Here is a 22,367-nt window from a genome sequence, read left to right as displayed (position 1 = left end):
GGGTAGGCATTTAGTTTTAGTAGACAACACAGTAAAAAGTGGTTCTGCCAATTTTATTCTCATGAACAATATATGAAAATTCTGGCTGTTCCACATCTTTGCCAATGCTTTGTATTGTCAGTAACTTTAAAATTTAAACATTGGGAGGTTATGAGGGTATCTTATGGTGGTTTTAATTTGTACTTTTCTTGATTAACGCCAAGGTTCAGCATCTTTTTATGTGTTTATTGGCCATTGGATATCATCTTTTGTGAAGTGCCTACTGAAATCTCTTGCACTTGTTTTCTGCTGGGTTGTTTGTCATTTTTCTTATTGATTTGTAGGCTTTTTGCACTTTTTGAATATATGAACCCTTTGTCAGTTGTGTTTGTTGGAAGTATCTTCCACTCTGTGACTCACCTTTTCATTTTTTCTGAATGGTATCTTTTGACAAATAGAGGTTATTAATATTAATATAATTCAGTTTATCAATGTTTTCTCTAGACTTAACTGCTTTTTCTGTCCTGTATAAGAAATACTTCTCTACCCCAAGGTCCAGGAAGATCTGCATTTCTGTTATCTTTTAGATCTGTGCTCTCTAGTATGGTAGTTAGTAGATCCCTGTGGCTATTTAAATTTTAATTAATTAAAATTAAGTAAAATTTAAAGTTCACTTCCTTAGTCACAGTAGCTACATTTCAGGTGCTCAGTAACCACATGTGGCTAGTGGCTACCATATTGGACAGCACAGATACAGGCTATTTGCGGAAAGCTCTCTTGGACAGTGTTGTACTAGACATATTCACATTTATATTTCTGATTCACCTGGAATCAGTTTACATGAGTGGCTTGAGGTGTAGTAGGGGTCAGGGTTTGTTTTATTATATATGAATAGCCAATTAACCAAAAACTATTTAGTGAGAAGACCATCCTGGCTCAGCAGTGCCACTTTTGTCCAAATTCAGGCCTGTTTCTGGGCCATCTGTTCTATTCCATTGGTATATTTGTCAGTTCTCATGTGAGCACCACACTGTCTTCATTGTGGCTTTAAAACTTGATCATGATATAGTATCCTTTATGTATTTGTGGCTTCTGTTTGTGTCCATGTTGAAGTATGTGATTTTGTTTTTGTGGACTGTGTTTTTTTAATGTACGTGAAGAATACTCTGTCTTGCACCTCATTCTGTGTCCTACTTTATCACTAAGAGCTGTGTTTCTGAGAACCTTCTGTCTTGCTGTGTGTGCATCTAACCCATTCTTCGTAATTTCTGCACCATACTCCATTTGCCAGGTTAATTCCAGCTTCCCTTTACCATACTAGTGCCACCTTTTATTCATTCTTTTTGCTTTTATTTTTGTTCATTTAGAAAATTTTTATTGAATGCCTGTTATATGCCAGATACTATTACAGGTGTTGGGATGAAGCATTTCTAAATTCATTAAGAAGATTTCACATAAATAGATTGTGTGGTTAAGAAAATAGACTCTGGAAAGCTGTGCAAGAAAAACCCAAATATTGAAGCATTCTAGAATGTATCATGATTCTCTCTGATTGTAGGAGAGTTTTTAAAACAAAAATAAAATAGCCTTCTTTGACTTTGATGCATTCTTGTTCGAGTGGCACAGTGTTGGAGGACATGGGATTATGTTCCTTTTTTTCGTTTGCTTGGTGTACTTAGTTCATGCAGAGAACAGTGCTGTCGTAACCATTATAATGTAAACATCCCTCCCCATGTTTTAGGGAAAATCCCACTGTCTTCTAGGGTCCGGCTCTGCAGTTCGTTAAGTCAGTCATTGTTTTATGGCATCTGTTTTATGACATCTTTCATTTGTTACTGCTGCTGTCATCTCTCCTGTTATTTTTTTGTTCTTATCCATTGTCTTTAAAAATTCACTGTAATTTTAGCATAGTTTCAGGAGAGAGTGCACATGCGTCATGTATCTTTAACTTGTTAGCTGTAACTTTCTCCTTGTGTGGGGTGTGTGTGTGTATATATATACATACATATATATATATATTTTTTTTTTTTTTTTTTTTTTCCTGTCGGAAAGAAACAGTGCTTCTTGCAATCCATTGAGACGGCCAAACACCTCCAATGATTTTGTTTCTGAATCATGTAATAGATCATGTTTAGACCCGTTTGGTTATTCTTGAGTCTTAAGGATGATGTTATTTTTCTGTTGTAGAAAATATTTTTATATGGTTGTGCTTTTCCTTATCATCAAATACAGACCCTGATAAACCTAGTTTCTGCATATACCTTGGCCTTGCTTACCTTGGCTCTTTGTTTTGCTTACCTGAATTATATGGACTTTAATTTCTACTTTTGACTAAAGTTTCACACACACAAGTTACCAGAAGTTAGAGATTCTGTGTTATTAAATTTCTCTGTACCTCTGGGACCTAGTGTACATAGTACTGTAGTCTCTAGCTTAAGTTAAAAACACTGCATTATATTGTAGCTTTTTTTGGAGAGTAACATGACAAACGTTTAGAGACTGAGTAACTTTCAATGGAAGACTTACAGAATTTCTTCTTGTGAGATATTAGCATGTACACATTAAATGGGTTAGGTTATCAGATTTGGTGTAAGAGTATGGTAATGAGACCAAGGTTCTGAGTTTGATTTTTACCCTTTCCATATCCCCAGTGTGGATTATGTTCTATGGTATGCTCTGCATTCTCAGTATTGGCAAACCCACTCAGTAATAATTGATACTACTGTCAGAGGACCCACATACAACTGTAACCATGAATGATCGATCCAGATGATTAAGCTACTGGAAAAAAACAACCCAAAACATACACTTACAAGATGATGATTCAATAGTTTGCTTTTTATAAGGAGAAATAATAATAGTGACTAACAGGTCATTCTTATTATCAAGTAATCTTAAACGTTTCATTTGCTAATTCACTTTTACTTAAAACAGTTCATTATAAATAATATCTTTTAAACTATTTTTCCATTGGTTTTTTGAACTAGACATTTAATGTTTTTGGTGGAAAGGTTTTTGATTATGTGATGATGGATTAAAAGGTAAAATTCTGAACATGGTTATAATTCTCATTTTTGCTAAGGTAGTGTTAACTGAAGAAGTTCACAGGTAGTCTCTTTATCCAATAGCTTAAATTATATTCACTCACACTGATACTAAGTGAAATAAATCGTTGGTGTGTGCTAGGCTCATAATATAAGAAAGATAATTCAAGGAGGGTACGCAGTTGTTGATGGGGTGAGGCCTGCTGGGTATTGCTGAATGTGGGCTCAGTGGGGAATAGAGCCCTGTAACTCTGGTCTTGGGTGGCGGGGGGTTGGGGTCAGATGTGCTGTTGCATTTATGAGAGCTCTTCTCTTAAAGAGTTTTTCAGCAGTGAATTGACCTAAAGGCAGGCATGAGAAAGGGAAAGGAAGAGGACAATACATCATGTTAAGTAACAGATAGAGAATTGATCCTTAAAACAGTGGGCAGAGAAAGAAGGTGTGCCTCAGCCAGCTGTTCCTGATGAGCTTTTCTTATTTAATCTTTACTTTTTGTCATGTATGCTCAGTAGTCCTCTGTACTATGTCATATACAAAGGTAAAGTAATCAGCAAAATGATCTGTATTTTAATAACACTTTTCCTCATGAATTGGGCCTAATTATTAGGCTTTATTTAGCTTTTCCTTTTTTTTCTTTTAAGCATTTGTATTTATTCCTTGAAAACCTTTAAGTATAAAAAACAATATAATGTATATAAGATTCAGGGTCTGTTGGAATTGATTATATGTTTGATTAATTTGAAATATTTCTCAACTGGTCCAAATATTTTTGTTTCCATTTTAGAACAAAATCCAGTCTCATAGCAGAGGAGAATATAATGTTTACAGCACCTTTCAGAGCCATGAACCAGAGTTTGACTACTTGAAAAGTTTAGAAATAGAAGAAAAGATCAACAAAATTAGGTGGTTACCCCAGAAAAATGCTGCTCAGTTTTTATTGTCTACCAATGGTAAGTGTAAAGTTTTTCTTTTCATATGCCCAGTATGTACACATAAGCCTGTAGGATGCTTTCCCTTTTTCAAAGCGGAGTAGTTGTTAAGAGATCTCCGCAAATAGACATTTGGAAATATTTTTTCCCTATATAGAATGTAAACTCTTCTTTATTGTCTTCCCTTTTTTATTGTCTTTTAGTTTTTAAATTCTATGAAAGAGATCCTCAGGCGTCCACTTCTTTTAGTCCACACAGTTTGTAGTGAGAAGAACGAGCTTTACCATTCAGTTTGGGTCAGATCCTGTTTCTGCCACTTCTTGGCTTAGTCGTCTTGGGCAGGTTACTAACACTGAATCAAGTTTCTCTCATCTGCAAACTGGAGATGGTAATATCTGTGTTACAGTACGGCTGTGAGGAGCCGATGTGGTGACTCCTAGTGTACATAGTGAGTGCTCAGTAAATATTAATTGCCTTTCCTCTTCCTTTTTAAGTGTGCCTAACTCTCCAAAGAGTATTTCAAACTGTAAATACAAAACACTCTGTCAAAGGACGGCCCCCATTCCAGGATACTCTCTAGGAGAACGCTCTTCTTACTTGATCCCCATCCAAGAAGGACACAAACCGGAGTTGACTCATTGCCTTCTTCCCAGCGAGCCTTATTTATGGCTGTAAGAAGATGCTTCTTATACTGTTTTGTTTGTTCAGGAAACGTTATTAAGTGAGAGTTAGAATTATATAATGACTCTACCAGAATTTAAAGTCCTTTATGACAGGTTAAGAAGTGGGTCATTTCTTTTGTTCTTCTAAATTTTTTTCACATGAGTTGTTGTGACCTGGTTTATCCCTGTGGATTTGAGTCTAAAGAGAAGCATTAGAGTGATTGAGGGTTACGTCCAGGTGTTCTGGGTAGCCATAGTCTGTAAAAATTTAGATTAAAAGTTTTTTGAGGCTGGCACAATGGGGAAAACCTCTCATTTTCTCATCCCTTCGGTGTTAATAAGATCAGATTTTAGCACCTAGACCTCACCATTCTTTAGCACTTGCAGAATGTAAAGTCAAGTGACTTCGGGGGTGACCCGGTAGACAGCATTAAGTGCTGCCCTCATCCACCTTAGTCCTTATCACCCATTGTATCCAATTATTGGAAATGCATTCCCCAGAATGATGCCACTAGCTGACAACATAAATGTTTGCTTCCTCTTAGATGCCAATTTTTCTGATTGTCAAAGCTCTCCCTAACAAGTCCATTGAAATCTGTACCATCTACCCCCCTCTCTTTTCACATAAATTGCATTCCCCTCTCTTCTTACCAAAAGAAAAATAAATAGAAATAATGATTTAAAGCTTGTAACGTAGAGCATCCTAGATGGAGGTTATATGTTTACTCATGTCACATGTTGGCTTCTAATCTTGGTTCAGTTTTAATTTACATAGGTAACTAAGTTATTTCAAATAGCACTTCAGATACTGCTCTTTGACACAAATAATATGTAATTATACCATTTACGTAGTTTCTGCTTTGGAAGTAAATGTTCCAGGAAGTGTGTTGGCTCTTAGTAATTTTGGCGGTTCACTTTTTAAAAAAAATTAATTGATTAATTAATTTTTGGCCGCGTAGGGTCTTCGTTGCTGTATGTGGGCTTTCTCTAGTTGCGGCGAGCAGGGGCTACTCTTCGTTGCAGTGTGCGGGCTTCTCATTGCGGTGGCTTCTCTTGTTGCAGAGCATGGGCTGTAGACACGCGGTCTCGGTAGTTGTGGCTCACAGACTCAGTAGTTGTGGCGCACGTGCTTAGTTGCTCCGTGACATGTGGGATCTTCCCAGACCAGGGCACGAACCCGTGTCCCATGCATCAGCAGGCGGGACTCTCAACCACTGCACCACCAGGGAAGCCCTAGAGGGGAATTTTTAAAGTACAAGCTGAAGCAGAATAATGAAGCCCCATATACCCAACACCCAGCTTCAGTACTTCTCAGTTCATCACCAGTTGTTTCTCAGGTACTTCTCCTCCCCCTCCTTCTCAGTATTATTTGGAAGCAAATCCCACTTCAGTTCACTTATGGATTAAATCTTAAATCTCTTTCAGTCCTTATTTATATCCACACATGTCTTCCATGCAGGTTTCCATGTGCTCCTCTGTGATTTGAGATAAGGCATCATTTAACCAGGCGAGCCTTTCTAGACACCAAACTCTACAAAAGCTCAGTGGAAGGAGAAACCACTGGAAATTGCAGTTGTTGGGTCGGGTTATGTGAATCTATGTAATATTTTTCTGTAGACAGAATCAACAGAGTTTCCCAAATAGGATTCCTGTGTAAATTTGAAAAATCGTTGATTAATAATACAAATTATTTTAAAGGACACTACACAATGCATTGTAGGTTCTTGTCTTTTTGTTGTTAATGAATACTAAGTAAAATACAAATTTTGGGGTGAGGGCTGTATTTTTTGTGCTAAAAGTAGAGTCCATTGTGGAAGGCTAGAACAAGTATGGACATTTTACAAACTGCTGTGTCTGGGCATGGTGAGATAGGAAAAAGGATGAGAGGAGTAGGACTTAAAAATCTGTATCTGAAAAGCTTTATTCTTTGAAAAGAGAGAAAGCAAATATGGAAAAATGTCAACTTCTGTTAAATCTGAGCAGTATCTTTCTGTTACTTCGTATAGTATTCTCTGAGATATAGCATAATAGTACCTTTTCCCCCCACAGGTCTTATACTCACAAAAAGATTAGAAACTACTGGGGAGAGCAGTGGAAAATAGGACCAAACGTTCCAGCTTTGAATAACCCAAATTAATCTTACTTTCATCTTTGTATTGGCTTTCCATGATCATCACAAACTGTTCAGTGTTTCCCAGATTGTTTTCTTTTTTTTTTTTTTTTTTTTTTTTGGTACACGGGCCTCTCACTGTTGTGGCCTCTCCCGTTGCGGAGCACAGGCTCCGGACGCGCAGGCTCAGCGGCCATGGCACACGTGCCCAGCTGCTCCACGGCATGTGGGATCTTCCCGGACCGGGGCAGGAACCCGTGTCCCCTGCCCCGGCAGGCAGACTCTCAACCACTGCGCCACCAGGGAAGCCCTCCCAGATTGTTTTTACTTAAATAACTTAATAGTCACCTTCTTATAACTTATTCACAATGTTTCTTCAAGTGGTCTCTTTCTCTTTCTCTTTAGTCTTCTTTTGCCTTTCTCTGAATTCTCCTCAGTTTCTCTACATTGCAATCTGTTGACCCAGGTCCTTGAATATATGAATAACACAAAGTTCACTCGTAAACAGGTTGTGTTTTAACAGCTTATTATTAAGAAGCTTTTTGGATTTTATGTAAAAGCTGCACACCCACAGAGGAGAGTTGGTGGCATGGTTCTCCCTGGTCTGACCCTCTGGTGAGGGGGGTGCTGGGGTTGTGGACTTCTTTAGTTATCAGTGTTCACAGTGCAGGGAAACAGTGCAGAGCAGTGGTTCTTAACTTTTTGGAAGCAACAGTTCTCTTTGAGGAATCTAATAATCCCCTTCACAGAAAATGAGTATATTCACATAATCTTGCATGCAGTTTTATGGAGTTTGATTACTCTCATGTACCTCTAACTGTGGACCAAAAACTCCAGATAAAAAGGTCGCTACTGTAGAGCATAAGAATTTTGATTTTTTAAAAATTCCTGACCTGCCTTGTTCCCAGGCACTGCACTAAAATTGTGTAGTACTTCTGGATCCTTTGTTTATGCCATTAAAGGTTGTAAAAAGTCTCTTAAGTTACAAATTTTATCACTTTAAAATTTTTGTTTTGAAGTTTAATTTGCTTTAAAAATCTGTTTACCCAAGTTTTCTTCTTTCTTTTTTTTTTTTTAGAATTTCCTTCCTATAACACTACTAGGAACCACAAACACTAATTACGTCTTATTTCTTATGTTTGATAAGTATATCGTGATTTATTTGGATCTTTAGTAAGGATGAAAAATTTGAACAGGCCATAAGATAATCATGGGGATGTGTATGTACCCGGGGGTGTGTGTGTGTCATCCTTATCATATTTAGGTGATAATTTCTCCCAAAATGTAGAATTCAGATCTTGGCTCGTTTATATTACAGATTTGGGGTCAGGTTAAATATTCTAAAATATATCATCCTTTACCTAAATTATATAAATATATATAAACTAAATAGCACATAGAAAACACATATAACTTAACTGCAGTATAACTGAAAAACAAGATTACAGAGGGTTGAGATGAAATACTAGGTTACAAGTTAGTAAACTTAGCAGTTTTTCTCTGTGTACATGTCATCTCTGCAAAGGGCACCCACAGGGGCAGCGTAGCATGCTCTTCTGCACCAGGCAGAGAGGGGTGGCCAGGCTGGAGGAGTCCCTGCTACCTCTCTATGACAGAGTTCTATGGTGCCTTTATGCACTGCTTTTTCAAATTGTGTTATACCCATTTGCTTATGAAGGACCATTAAGAATGTGATACTTTTATAAGTGTAGTTTCAGGATTGTAACACAAAGTATAATATTAAATAAACGTGCTTGAGTCCATAGTGATATAAATGGTTGATTGAATAAATAAGTGGGGAGAAGGAATGCTTGTTACAAAGGAGAATTACAAATAATATGTGGACAGAGATTCCTCAGTGCAGGAACTGTAACTTAATTGTCCTTTTAAGTGTAGACTGGACTTAGTGACTCACTTCCAAAGAATAGAGTATGGCAATGGGGAAGTAGTGAAACCTGGCAGTTACTGCCTTAACCAAGTGATCAGATCTAACATCACCAGCGGAAAAGTCACGTTGGTGCTATGTATACACTCGCTTCGCCTCTGGGCTCTTCCTAAAAACCCATGATCCCAGTCTGATCATGAGGAAAGAGCAGACATACCCAGTTCAGGGACATTCTACACAATACCTCGCCACTGCTTCTCAGAACAGTCAGGGTGAAGAAAACTAAGGAAAGTCTGAGAAATTGGTAAAGTCAGAGAGACTAAGGAAGCTTGACAGCTAATAGTGTTATTTGGATCCTGGAACAGAAAAGAGGCGTTAGTGGAAAACCTGGTGAAATCAGAGTCAAGTCTGGAGTTTAGTTAATCGTAATGTAGAATGTTAATTTCTTAGTTTTAACAAATGTACTGAGGTTGCATAAGATGCTGACATTAGAAAAAACTGGGTGAAGGGTATATGGAAACACTCTGCAACTTCTCTGTAACTCTAAACTTACTTCAAAATTAAAGCTTATTGGGCTTCCCTGGTGGCACAGTGGTTGAGAGTCCGCCTGCCGATGCAGGGGACACAGGTTCATGTCCCGGTCTGGGAAGATCCCACATGCCGTGGAGCGGCTGGGCCCATGAGCCGTGGCCACTGAGCCTGCATCGGCAGGCAGACTCTCAACCACTGCGCCACCAGGGAAGCCCCTGTCTTTCTCTTTATGACTTACTTCACTCTGTATGACAGACTCTAGGTCCATCCACTTCATTACAAATAGCTCAATTTCATTTCTGTTTATGGCTGAGTAATATTCCATTGTATATATGTGCCACATCTTCTTTATCCATTCATCCGATGATGGACACTTAGGTTATTTCCATCTCCTGGCAAAATTAAATATTAAGCATTATATATATATATGTTTGTATATATGTATAGACATATATGTGTTTATATGTACATAAATATACAATTTTTTCCCTTTAGGTTTAATTATTTTTGAAGGATAAGGACCTGGCTGTGACTTGATTTTAATATCAAATGGAATTTTACAAGTGCCATTAACATAAATGTGCAATTTCTGTACTGTTTTTCTGTGTATGGATGTTTTTATTCATCTGGTAGCAGGAAATTTGTTTTCTATTAAGTCAGATCACGGATTTTACTCTTGGGTTACGAAATGGTGTGTTTAAATATATCTTAAAGTGTTCTTCTTCTATCAGTTTTAATTTTTTTTTTTGAGGACTTTCTTTATTTTCTCCCCAGATAAAACAATAAAATTATGGAAAATCAGTGAAAGGGACAAAAGACCAGAAGGGTATAACTTGAAAGAGGAAGATGGAAGGTATAGAGATCCTACTACAGTCACTACACTACGTGTAAGTACATTAAAAAAAAAAAAAAAGGTTCTAATTCTGATGAATAACGTTTTGTATTCCTGTTATATATTATAGATACTCGGCAGAACATCAATAGGAATAATTACAGTCTGCTCTTTCCCAAGATTCGGTAACCAGATAGAACATTAATAACTCAAATTTTAAACAGACCCTGATCTACAGAGAGATTTCACTGTGGTCAGGGGCTGAACCAGGAGTCAGCACAAGCCTGTGTTTTATACTGTGCCACCATACTCTCTTTTGCTCTCGTGGTTTGATTGTCAGCTGTTAGAAGGTTAAGTTTCAAGGTTAACTTTCTTTGGAGATCAAAAAAAGTAGAAATGGACTAAATCTTCTAGTTGCAATTTAAAAAATACCAAGAATTAGATGCTTTGGGCTAATTTCCTTTTTAGCCACTTTAAATTATAAACATTTATTAGCTTTGCAAGTCTTTCAAGCAAAAGATTGAAACTGGGAAAAACTGCAAATTCTCGTACTGCTATCTGTAAAAGAAGGTAAATTTTCCAGATTTTTCATTTTTCTTCCCATTTTAACACTTTAAATAAGCAAACATCAGTTGCTTTATAAAACTAAATCTGTGTAATATTATACTGTTTTGTGTTCCCTCAAAAACTGGAGTAATGAAGTATTCTAGACCTTCAGTGCTTTTGTAAACAATAAACATTTTGTAATCAACGGTTTTTCATGTGTCTTGTTGACAGGTGCCGGTCTTTAGGCCCATGGATCTAATGGTTGAGGCGAGTCCACGACGAATATTTGCCAATGCTCATACATATCACATCAACTCAATTTCTATTAATAGTGATTACGAAACGTATTTATCTGCAGATGATTTGCGGATTAATCTTTGGCACCTGGAAATTACAGACAGGAGTTTTAGTATCCATTTGGTTTCTTTTTTTTGGTGTTTGGTAAAGAATGCATGTTGTGCCCATACTGGATTTATTTTCATCTCTCCTTAGTGTGTTTTGATTCTTTTTACAGTAGCTTCTTACTTTAGACCATTTTTTCTTTGTGTTTAAGTGATTAAACACTGGCTGAAGTTATTTGATAAAAAGCATAATGTATCAATTTAAAAATTAGATTCTTAGAATTTTAAGGAATTCATCTGGTTGTACCTATGAAAATAGAAAATTTTTTAAATAGCTGTTTCTTGTAACAGAAACAAATATGTGGAGTATTCTTCTTTTTTTTTTTTGCAGTACGTGGGCCTCTCACTGTTGTGGCCTCTCCCGTTGCGGAGCACAGGCTCCGGACGCGCAGGCTCAGCGGCCATGGCTCACGGGCCCAGCCGCTCTGCGGCATGTGGGATCTTCCTGGACCAGGGCATGAACCCGTGTCCCCTGCATCGGCAGGCGGACTCTCAACCACTGCGCCACCAGGGAAGCCCTGGAGTATTATTCTTAAAAAATGTTTTTAATTATAAAAATAAGATTGGAAAAAGAAATTCATACAAGTCATGATGCATGGCAGTATAAATACTTTCCCAAACCTCATTTTCATTGTTTATGTTATCCTGAAATTTTTCTGTGCATATACAAGTGTGTGATATATGAGATATATACACACACATATACTATATACGTATAAATATAGAAATGTATATATGTTTGTTTTTAAGTTCTTGATAAATGTTAGTTATTATAACTAGTATTAATGTATGTCTTTCCAAATAGGTATCATTTGAAAAATTAACACTCTACTATTATTCATACTCTACCAATACAGGCATACCTGTAGTGGTGGCTGCTGAAGGGTGGAGGAGCTGTGGCAACTTCTTTGAAATAAGACAACAGCAAAGTTTGCCACGTCAGTTTTGACTCTTCCTTTCATGAATGCTCTCTCTGTAGTCTGCAGTGCTGTTTTAACAGCATTTCACCCACAGTAGAACTTCCCTTCAGAACTGGAGTCAGTACCCTCAAACCTTGCTGCTGCTTTATCAACTAAGTTTATGTAATGTTCTAAGCCCTTGGTTGTCCTTTCAGCAATTGACTAAATTCACCATCTTGTGGGCACAGTTCATGGCACCCCAAAACAATTACAACAGTGACATCAAAGATCACAGATCACCATAACAAATGTAATAATAATGTAAAAGTTTGAAATATTGTGATAATAACCAAAATGTGACAGAGACACAAAGTGAGCAAATGCAGTTGGAAAAATGGCACTGATAGACTTGCTAGATGCAGGGTTGCTACAAAACTTCAATTTATAAAAAAATGCAATATCTGTGAAGCTCAATAAAAGCGAAGCACAATGAAATGAGGTATGTTTATAGTGTATAAAAGAGCCTGTTTTCCTATACCTTTAGCAGTCTAGTTAGTGAAAACTTCTCATTTTGATTCACTTCTTTCATCCTGAGTAGATTTGAGCATGTTTTCATATTTATCAACCACTTATATTTCTTTTCCATATTTTTTCGTTGGATTTGCCTATATTCTTATTGGAATTTCTTTGTTTTTAAAGCACCTTCTCGACATCAAGTAAATCAGCTCCATTGTTTGTGTGCGAACAGTTTCCCTTTTTTGCCACTGTACAGATTTTTCCTTTTGTTTTGTTTGGAGTGTACACTAAGTTCTTAATATTTAGGAAGATGGTGTGTCAGTCTTTTTCTTATGGCTTCTGGGGTTTGTATCATACTCAGAAAAAAAAGACCTCTACATTCTAAGGTGATTTAAAATTCGCCCGTGTTTTCGTCTCAGACTTTTTTTCAAGCATTAAGAGTTTTGATCCCTCTGGGATTTATACTCATGGAAGTAGTAATATGCAGTTTAGAATTAATAGTTGTGCTTAAGTCTGTGAATGAATTTTAGATTTGAAAAACATAAAATTATGCTTGACCTTTTTTCTAAGTGGAAATTCCTTAATAAAATGCTGTCCAGATATTGTGGATATCAAGCCTGCCAATATGGAGGAGCTGACAGAGGTGATTACAGCAGCAGAATTCCATCCAAACAGTTGTAACACATTTGTATACAGCAGCAGTAAAGGAACTATTCGGTTATGTGACATGAGGGCATCCGCCCTCTGTGATAGGCATTCTAAACGTAAGTTTATTGCATCTTGTTTTCAAATGATAACATTTTCTGTTTGTCTTCAGACATGGTAACTACGTTTACATAGGTTTACAAGTCTTAAACCTCCTGTTCCTTTGGTAAGCTGTCTGACTCGACATGAGGGATTATAGGTTATTCTACTGGAAGAGCATAGAAGGCTGTCTTGGGGGCATGTCTGTTGAGTCCCAGTGGATGTATTTTTAATGGAACGCTATTCCTTGGGAACTTGAGTTGGGTTCTCCAGTCGTGTATTCAAGTAGAGCAGTTCCTTTCTTCCCTGCTTCCCTTCTCTCTTTTGTTCCCTCCCTTCCTTTCTTCCTTTATGTTTTGAGCTTCCTAGGAAGATTTCTTCTGAGATGAGGTTTCTTTGGCTTAAACAAGTTTGAAAAGTACCAGGTTAAAAAAATTAAAGGATTGCAGTATTCTTATCTTCAAGTTGTTGAAGATTTTAAAAACTCATTAAGATTGGTACGTGCTGCTTATCAAAATAATTTTACCAGGCCACTAAAAAAATAAAATGTGGGTATGAGTTGGAATGGTGAGGATGGTGTGTTTCTCATGGTGACAGTACAGGCAAAGTCAGTGAGGTATATGCAGGACCTCAGATTGGTGCACTGAAGTCAGACATCTGGAGTGAGTCTGGTTCTGCTGAATTAGCCAAATGACTTTGGAAGGTGCTGTGCTACATACGTCCTTTTGCATCTCCAACTTCAGTACTAAGTCACTCTCATTCTCTTAAGAAACTCTCAGGGAGGGTATGTTCTTATAGCCAGAGAGATGTTTTTCGGTTCTTTATTACCCTGCCATTTTTAGCTCACTCTTAGGAAGTTGATGAATGGTGTTTTGAGTGAATGCTTTGTCCAAGCCAGAATATTTACAAATTGCCCTCAGCCCTCCTATTTTGCTTGTTTTTAGTGTTTGAAGAACCTGAAGATCCGAGTAACAGGTCTTTTTTTTCTGAAATCATCTCTTCAATTTCTGATGTAAAATTCAGCCATAGTGGTCGATATATGATGACTAGAGACTATTTGTCAGTCAAAATTTGGGACTTAAATATGGAAAACAGGCCTGTGGAAACATACCAGGTATTTGCAATTTTTTCTTTCAGTGAGTATATAACCTGTTTACTTACTTTTAAGTGTTTGTAGAGAAGGATTTTGTGCTATGTGTTAATCCCAGTACAGTGCAGTGCGTGCTCACCATGAGGCTTTTCCCTTCAGGATCCATGAGTACACTGCCTTTGCTTATGTTAAATTTATACATACTTTTATAGGTTGTGTTTGTGTATTCAGTTTTAAAGTGTAAAGCTACCACTTTGGTTCGGTAATAACTTTTTTCCCCTGTTATCTACATTTAAAGTGAGGATGGAATTACGGTCTCTATCAAGGTCTGGGGGAAGAGGATTGGGGAGAATGGTCAGTCCTAGTCGAGGTGTCCTGGATGGAGTCTGGATCGTGCTAGTTGAACTAGAGCTTAGCTTTGGTGTGCCCAGTCAAGTGAACTGGCATTCTCCTTTTGGCTAATAACTGTTGTCTTAACCTAAAGGAGAAGGACTTGTGAGAACCCAGCAGACAGCTTTAGGAGCTGCCTTTCTGTTGTAGGATGTCAGTTTGGATTCTCTTCTTGTCAGCCAAGCCACTACCGTGGATCCCTTTCTTTTGGAGAAGAGAATGAAGATGTGCACAGCTGGGAACAGGGTCGGGGGGCCAGTAGAAACCTGTGTTATGCCCTAAGCTGCAGTGTAGAAAACATTTAACACTGCTTTAGGAACACAGAATTTATAAATGGTACCTTCTTTACGTTGTATGTTCTCAGTAAAATTAGAAGGATGTTTCTCAAACTTTTTAATCCTCTTTGACAAACATGAACCACTTAAGAGTCTCCTTAATGGTATTTGAAATTTCAAAATAAATGCTACATTGAAACAACAAAGGGATACAGTACTGCTTTGTTTTTAAATTACATTTGTGTAACTGCCGAGATTCTGATCTATCTCCTAGTGATCCGCACCACCATCACTATCACCACCACCACCCCATTCCCACTGAGAATAATTGGTCTGAACCTTAACTTCATTCTCTTACATTGTTTGGTGAGAAACCCTGTATGTGCACTCTAAAACTTGGCTGAATGATCATGATTTACCTGTTTTACCTGATTTGCAGTTTTTCTACCTATGCTGTACTAGATTAGTGATTGCGAGTAGAGTCACATCATGCTCAAATGTAGCATATGCAGATTCAGCTATTATTGAATATGTGTAATTGAAATGGACAGTTAAAGTGACTTTAGGTTGTTTCATAGAGAATTCTAAGCATTGAGAAGGTACCTACTCTTTTTTAAAATTTTATTTATTTATTTATTTATGGCTGCATTGGGTCTTCGTTGCTGCACGTGGGCTTTCTCTAGTTGCAGGGAGCAGGGGCTACTCTTTGTTGCGGTGCGTGGGCTTCTCATCGCGGTGGCTTCTCTTGTTGCGGAGCATGGGCTCTAGGCGCGCGGGCTTCAGTAGTTGTGGCACATGGGCTCAGTAGTTGTGGCTTGTGGGCTCTAGAGTGCAGGCTCAGTAGTTGTGGCGCACGGGCTTAGTTGCTCCGCGGCATGTGGGATCTTCCTGGACCAGGGCTTGAACCCGTGTCCCCTGCATTGGCAGGTGGATTCTTAACCACTGTGCCATCAGGGAAGTCCCAAGGTACCTACTCTTTTCTATCATTACTTCTTTTTAAGGTTCCCTTTAAGTAAAAAAGAATAGTAGTGAGACAGAAACTTGTTTTTTTTCCTTATGATCACAACAAATACTTTGGAACTGTCCTTTGTAATTTAGTAATATTAATATAGAATTGTATCATTTCTCAGAATACTTTTTATGTAACCAATTTATTTTCTAGTTGATCCCTTTGTGAAATACTAGTGAGTAAACATAGAATTATACTTCAAAAAACAGAGCTACATTTTCATTATCTTTTGATATTGTATAATTAATAAGTATATCACATATTTCCGTAACACATACCTGGAATAACCATATAATTTATCACCAAACTAGGGCAGGGTCATGCAATGCATAACGTATGCACTTAATAAGGTATTGTAGGCTTCAGTTATTTATGCCCCAAAAATGGTAGTTAAAAAGGAAGTAAAGCCACAGTATTGAATGTTTTTTATCAATTAATGGGCTGAAAATCAAGTGTTAGCAAATTCAAATATTGCTATAATATTCTTTAATTAGTCTCTTATCTGTGCCAGTTTTAAATGTTTTCTGGCCTAAATATTTCAGTCGAGCTTGTAAAGAGTACATGTGCCATGCCCAGAAGGGTATTTTTCTCTATTGTACAAGAGGAAAATGTGTGTTCATGGAAGGCGGATCAGATGGATAAAATACCTTTACTGTTTCTCAGAGAACTGAGTTTTTTTGTTTGTTTGTTTTGAGAATAGAGTTTTAATGAGACTAAAAGGTATGTATACATGTTTGTACATGCCTTAAAAATATATAGATTTTTAAAACCATTTTCTAATTTCAAGAGCAGCAGATCTTAAGGTGTAAGCTAAGTATACATATGTATTTGTTTTTTCCCCAGGTGCATGAATACCTCAGAAGTAAACTTTGTTCACTATATGAAAATGACTGCATATTTGACAAATTTGAATGTTGTTGGAATGGATCTGACAGGTAAATTGATTTTAATTTGAACTGAACCCCTTATTCAAATTGAATTTCATTAGAGGAGAGAAATTTACTATTTCACTCCTAGTATGGTTGCTACATTTACTAACGGCCAACCTGTCTTTAAACCGACATAAATTACATTTACCAACTTCATTTTCCCTAGGGTTTCCTTGAAATAAATTTAGTAATCTTACAGCAGTATTGGCAGATAAAAATTAAACATTATGTTTCACTAGTAAATGTGAAAGTATCCCAAAAAATTCTAGATATATTACGATATAAATTTTAAACTTTATCTTTTATGAACCAGATCAATCACATTTTTGACATGCCAGTGATTAAAATGGTGAAATTTCAGTTTGGTTGTTACTTTGCTATTAAATTGTTTTTAGAAATATTTAAGCAGTAGATAACTTCATTTGCAGCGTTACACACTGGTTTTTCCAGGTACTACATTAATACCTCATAGAAGAGAAGAGGTAATTACCATGTATTATTTTAACCATATTACCATGAGTAATTAAGCTTTTTATAATCCACAACTTCATCAAAATGTGTACCATTATTTCGAAGGATAAATAAGTCTTAATCATTCCATTTTTAAATGTCAGTATTTATTTATTATGTTCCAATAGAACAGATAATAGTAAAAGAAAACATAATTCTGGAATTATTAAACTTGCTTTCAAGGTACTCATTAATGAGTATTCAACAATAGTTTTAAGTCAGGTTTCATGGTGCTTTTGACTATAATAGAACTTGGATAATTTGTCTGATTTTTAAAATTGTTTTTATCTGATTATAATATGAGGCCCTGTAGGCTGGCCACAGCACACCTGGAGTAGGAGCAAGCAGGCTTCGTCTCTGAACGCCACTGCTCACCCGAGGCGTCAAGGAGACAGGAAAGGGAAGGCGACACTGGTGGAGCAGGATATGACGCAGTGCTACAGCCAGCTCGTCCTCGTAGTGTTTAAACGTCGTGTTCCATTGTCAGGAAAACTTATTTCCCTTAACATAAAAAAATTTTTTTTGAAAGACTCTCGTATATAATGACAGTATAGGCATCTAAAGCAGAAAAATTTGTATTGATGCAGTACTGCTGTCTAATCTACAGATCCCCATAAATAACACGAGTTCTCTCAATGATGTCCTTTCTAGCAGAGAAAAAAAATCTGGTATCCAATCCAAAAGTATATGTTTCATTTAATTTTCACATCTCATTAGTCTCCTTTAATTTGGAAAAGTTCTTCATTCTTCCCTTGTCTTTCATGACTTTGGCTTTTTTGAAAACCACAGGCAATTTATTTTGTAGAATTTTCCTTAATTTGAGTGTTGTCTAATATTCTCTCGTGTTTAGATTCCAGTTATACATTTTTGGCAAGAATACCACAGAAATGCTGGCTAACAACACCTTTTAAAATAGCATAGACTAGGTGCCCTAATCCATTAAAACCTCACAAGTTCAGCTAACATGGGGATGCCAGTCTAAACTACAGAAATTATTTTAAAAGAAATACAGTTTTATTACCTTCAGGAATACGCACCGACCTGAGTTTGGTTAAAATGTTGTGAAGTGTCCTTTGGGAGAACTGACATTAATGAATAGGTCATAATCATTTGTATTTAATATGTGACCCTGTATAATGTATAATATTTGTAAGTATTCAGAGATGTTTTCAAGCATTACCTTAAACAGTTCCCGGTGTCCTATAATCTTATTTACAGTAATAATTTAAACCATGTGGGAAGGATGTAAGTAATTTATTAATGGTTTCAGACATGTGAAGTTTTGCTCATTGGGCTGCTCAGCAGATGTTGAGCCGTGATGGATGGCGAGTAGGACTGACAGAGAAATTGTCTTAGGGTTAATAGGCAAGAATGTGGTGCCCCTGCAAAATGATACTATTAAAAATATTTGTCAAAAAATACTTGCTTAAAATATATTTAGTGTTATAGGTTAAACGATTTTCTGTTAATAAGTTGTATATGCTACTTTCTTTATATACTCTGAAGCAGATTTCTTATAAGCATACATAAGATATTATTGTCTGAACCAGACAGTGTCCTGGGGACATAAATAGCTTATAATGTAAATCATAAAATAAAGCATTGGTTTCTTACAGAAAGCTGTATACCATCGTTTTGTTTTATTTTGTTGGTTGGTTGGTTGGTAGAAGCTGGCTGGTCTAGTTGGTTGCATAGACTGAAGTTGCAAAAATACTCAACTAAGATAATTCAGTACTACTTACAAGCTTTACTTGAGGATGCTTTCAACTTTGCTGACAGTTTTGGTAGTCGTGAAAAGGAGTCATTAATAGAAAATCAAGTTTACTAATACTATATTCCTAGTTTATTCCAGTGATTGTTCCCTGGGTTGGTGTCAGCCGCCCCCTCCTTAAATCCAAATCTGCTTGAAGTAGCTCTTTCTTTGGAGTACAAGGTTTCACCATTGAAAACTAATGTTCATTATTTGACTGAGTGCTCTGTCTACTTTTACAGTGTTGTCATGACTGGATCTTACAATAATTTCTTCAGAATGTTTGACCGGAACACAAAGCGAGACATAACCCTAGAAGCATCACGGGAAAACAATAAACCTCGCACAGTTCTGAAGCCACGCAAAGTGTGTGCAAGTGGCAAGCGAAAGAAAGATGAAATAAGCGTTGACAGCCTAGACTTCAACAAGAAAATACTTCATACAGCCTGGCACCCCAAGGAAAATATCATTGCTGTAGCTACTACAAACAATCTGTATATATTTCAAGACAAAGTGAATTAGGGTTGGCATTCCTAGCAGAAGAGCCCACTTCCTGCTTAGTTGAGATAGTTGAATCTAGCATTCATACTTAAAAAAGAGAGGTCCATTGTGGCGCCCCTTTTCCAGTGTTTGACAATGTGCCATTCGACAACACATTTTTAATAGCTACATGGAGAAAGCTCGGTGGATTCCTCACTGTGGTGTTCTCCATGTCTGCTAGCCATTTAGGTAAGGGTAGGGCACTTTTAATTTAAATGACTTCTTGCACCATCTTGCCTAATGGACTAGATTGGACTGTATCAACATTGATTTACTCCACTTTTTATGCCTTCCATTGTGATGACGTCAAACACAAGTGAAAGCCTTCAGTCATGCTTATGGGATTTAATTGTGTATCCTCATTACTGTATCATTTGTGGGGTACACCCCTCCCCCCTTTTTTAAATTAAATACAGCTCATTCTTACTGTGGCTTGTAGCATTCCTCCTCTTCTGGCCTCCTGGACTCTTCCCCTTCATGTCTCTTACCCTTGCCCCTCCACCCAGTCTTGGTGGTGGTATAAAAAAGGAAAGAACGAAAGCACACAAAACGAGTCAGTTTGGGGTCAGTGGTAAAGGGGGTATATGTTGCGAACAAATGTTTTAATAACAGTTGGCTGTAATCACTCCTTGCCATGTCTGGCACTGAAAATAAGGAAAAAAAAAAACTACTACTGAATAAAAGTGACAAAGAATGGAGAATCTGGTTTTCTTTTTCTTTTTAATCTACCCCTTTAAGCCAATATTTTGTGTCATAGCTTTGGGTGCAGTGAAATGAAATGAGGTTCCATTGTTTTATGGGTATTTTTGTTAATTATTTTTAACAAGTGTTCTTTTACATGGAGGAGAGGTATTGGTTCTGTATGAACATGTTTTGACTATATATTGATATTACTAAGGATATCATGATCTATACATGCTACTAGATTTTTTTTTTTTTACTGTAGTTATAAGGGTATTGGATACATTGTATCTACACTTAATTCATTATCTGTTAATGAAACTGTTGTAAATGGGAACCAAATTTGTAGAACTTCATTTTTAAAGACTTTACAGTGCTTAATTTCATTTTTGTGTTACTAAATACTAAGTCAAAGTCTTAAAGTTTTTAAACAAGTTAAAACTTTTTTTATCAGTCAGTCATAAAACTATAACATAAAACTATCCTCAAGTGATTTAGATAAAATGGACACTGCACTAAATTTTTTTTTTGTATTTTACTGCTATCAAATCTGAATGAAATGTACTTTGTCATAGATGTTTTTCTTTTATTTTTGGTTTTCCAAAGCTATTAATGTTAAAGACAAACTTTAAAGGTACAGTGTTCCAAAAGTGCTTAATGGATTCCAACAGCTGCCTCAAATAAAAATTTAGTAATATGTATATGACTACATTTTCCCTAAATGGTGATACCTTATCCAAAGATGAAGAGTACCCCTATTTTTAATAGGTAGAATGAACCTTTGTGTCAATCTTGCAGAAGCTTTAATGGAGAAAGAATGACCTTTATTTTTCAAAGATAAATGAGTAGGCATTTATATTAGAGAATGGTAGTATGTTTTGGTTGAGCAGTAATATACAACCTTGAATTTTAGAGGACTCTGAGTGCTTATTATTTGTCCACTACCTTATTGTTCTCTTCTCACCAATGAAAAATGATTAAAGAATTCCACCGTAATTCCCTCTACACTTATACAGATATTATGTCTTGTAAGTTAACATTTTTAGCACACAGGAGAAATTATATGTAATAAAATTACTGTATCTTTTGGACTTAACAAATTTGAATTTGTGTTTAAACACTTTGATTATATGTCTGATAATTCTTAAAATAATGGCACTTTTACTAATTTATTTGGGGATCTTGGGTACATTCATGACTTGTGTTTTTCTTCATGCTTGACTTGGAAGTGGGCTATTCCCCTGCCACGAGCAGATCAGGCAGTTTTCCAGAAGATCTTCTTGGGAGATTGCTTCCCTAAAGTTTGGGTGTAGGTATTAAAATAACACCATCAAACAGCTCTTGGAAATTGTTCTTTCATGTAGCAGTAGCTATGACAATTCTCATCCATGACACTAAGGGTTAGTTTTATATATTTAAGAGAGAAACATTGCTTAAATTAAAATGCCTCTATAAAGGAATGCTATTATAAATTATTATAACAATATTCTCAAGTATCAATTTTTAATTTCTTTGGTGTAGCAAACTATAAGCCCAGCCACTCATGGTCGTGGTTAATCTTTTATAGAATACACTTAGTCTTGTCAAGTTGCTTGTATTCTCCTATTCTCTTGACACCTACAAATATATACATATTCTATCCCTCTGTCTTAACCTTTCTGAAAAGTTATGGTAGGAAAAAAAACTTTCATTCTGTTAATCTCTTGATCTTTATTTAGTGGCTGGGCAATAGTTATATAAATCTGTATCTGTATAAACTCATGTTTATATAACTTAACTATTGGATATTAAGCTTTCTTCTGTGAAGCCCTGAGACTTTGGAATAGAAAAGTACATTCCCACACTCTTTTTCCTTTCAAATTAAGTGAGGATTTAAAAAACAACCTTCAATGTGAGGATTATTCTGTTCACAGACATTCCTAAGGAAAACTAAAAATAATAAAACTGAGGTTCTTTTAGTTTGTAACAGTATTTATACAAGTAACATGTTGGTTCTTGGAAAATTATTTGTGAAAGCTAAACAGTTACTGATAGAAGTATTTTAGTGAAATTTAAACCATTACCTTGTTGGGGAACACTGCTTCAGCATCTTCTTTCTACCGCATAAAAATTCAA

The 22,367-nt window shown here is 36.4% G+C and overlaps 1 protein-coding gene across 2 annotated transcripts in view; it reads left to right on the top strand.

Annotated features, from left to right (window-relative positions):
* PPP2R2A (protein phosphatase 2 regulatory subunit Balpha) overlaps nt 1-20,272 on the top strand; it is an 83,998-nt gene extending 63,726 nt beyond the window's left edge. For both annotated transcript variants that reach the window (XM_065878419.1, XM_065878418.1), the window contains 7 exons: nt 3,808-3,973; nt 9,915-10,027; nt 10,750-10,927; nt 12,934-13,098; nt 14,023-14,192; nt 16,686-16,777; nt 19,274-20,272. In XM_065878419.1, coding sequence (XP_065734491.1) covers nt 3,808-3,973; nt 9,915-10,027; nt 10,750-10,927; nt 12,934-13,098; nt 14,023-14,192; nt 16,686-16,777; nt 19,274-19,553 — 1,164 coding nt within the window. In that variant the 3' untranslated portion in view covers nt 19,554-20,272. The remainder of the gene's footprint in view (nt 1-3,807; nt 3,974-9,914; nt 10,028-10,749; nt 10,928-12,933; nt 13,099-14,022; nt 14,193-16,685; nt 16,778-19,273) is intronic.
* The last annotated feature ends 2,095 nt before the right edge of the window (nt 20,273-22,367 follow it).

The sequence above is a fragment of the Phocoena phocoena genome, chromosome 6 (genome assembly GCF_963924675.1).
Source record: "Phocoena phocoena chromosome 6, mPhoPho1.1, whole genome shotgun sequence".
Lineage (NCBI taxonomy): Eukaryota > Metazoa > Chordata > Mammalia > Artiodactyla > Phocoenidae > Phocoena > Phocoena phocoena.
Note: the sequence above shows the minus strand (reverse complement) of the source record. Positions and strands in the feature narration are given on the sequence as shown.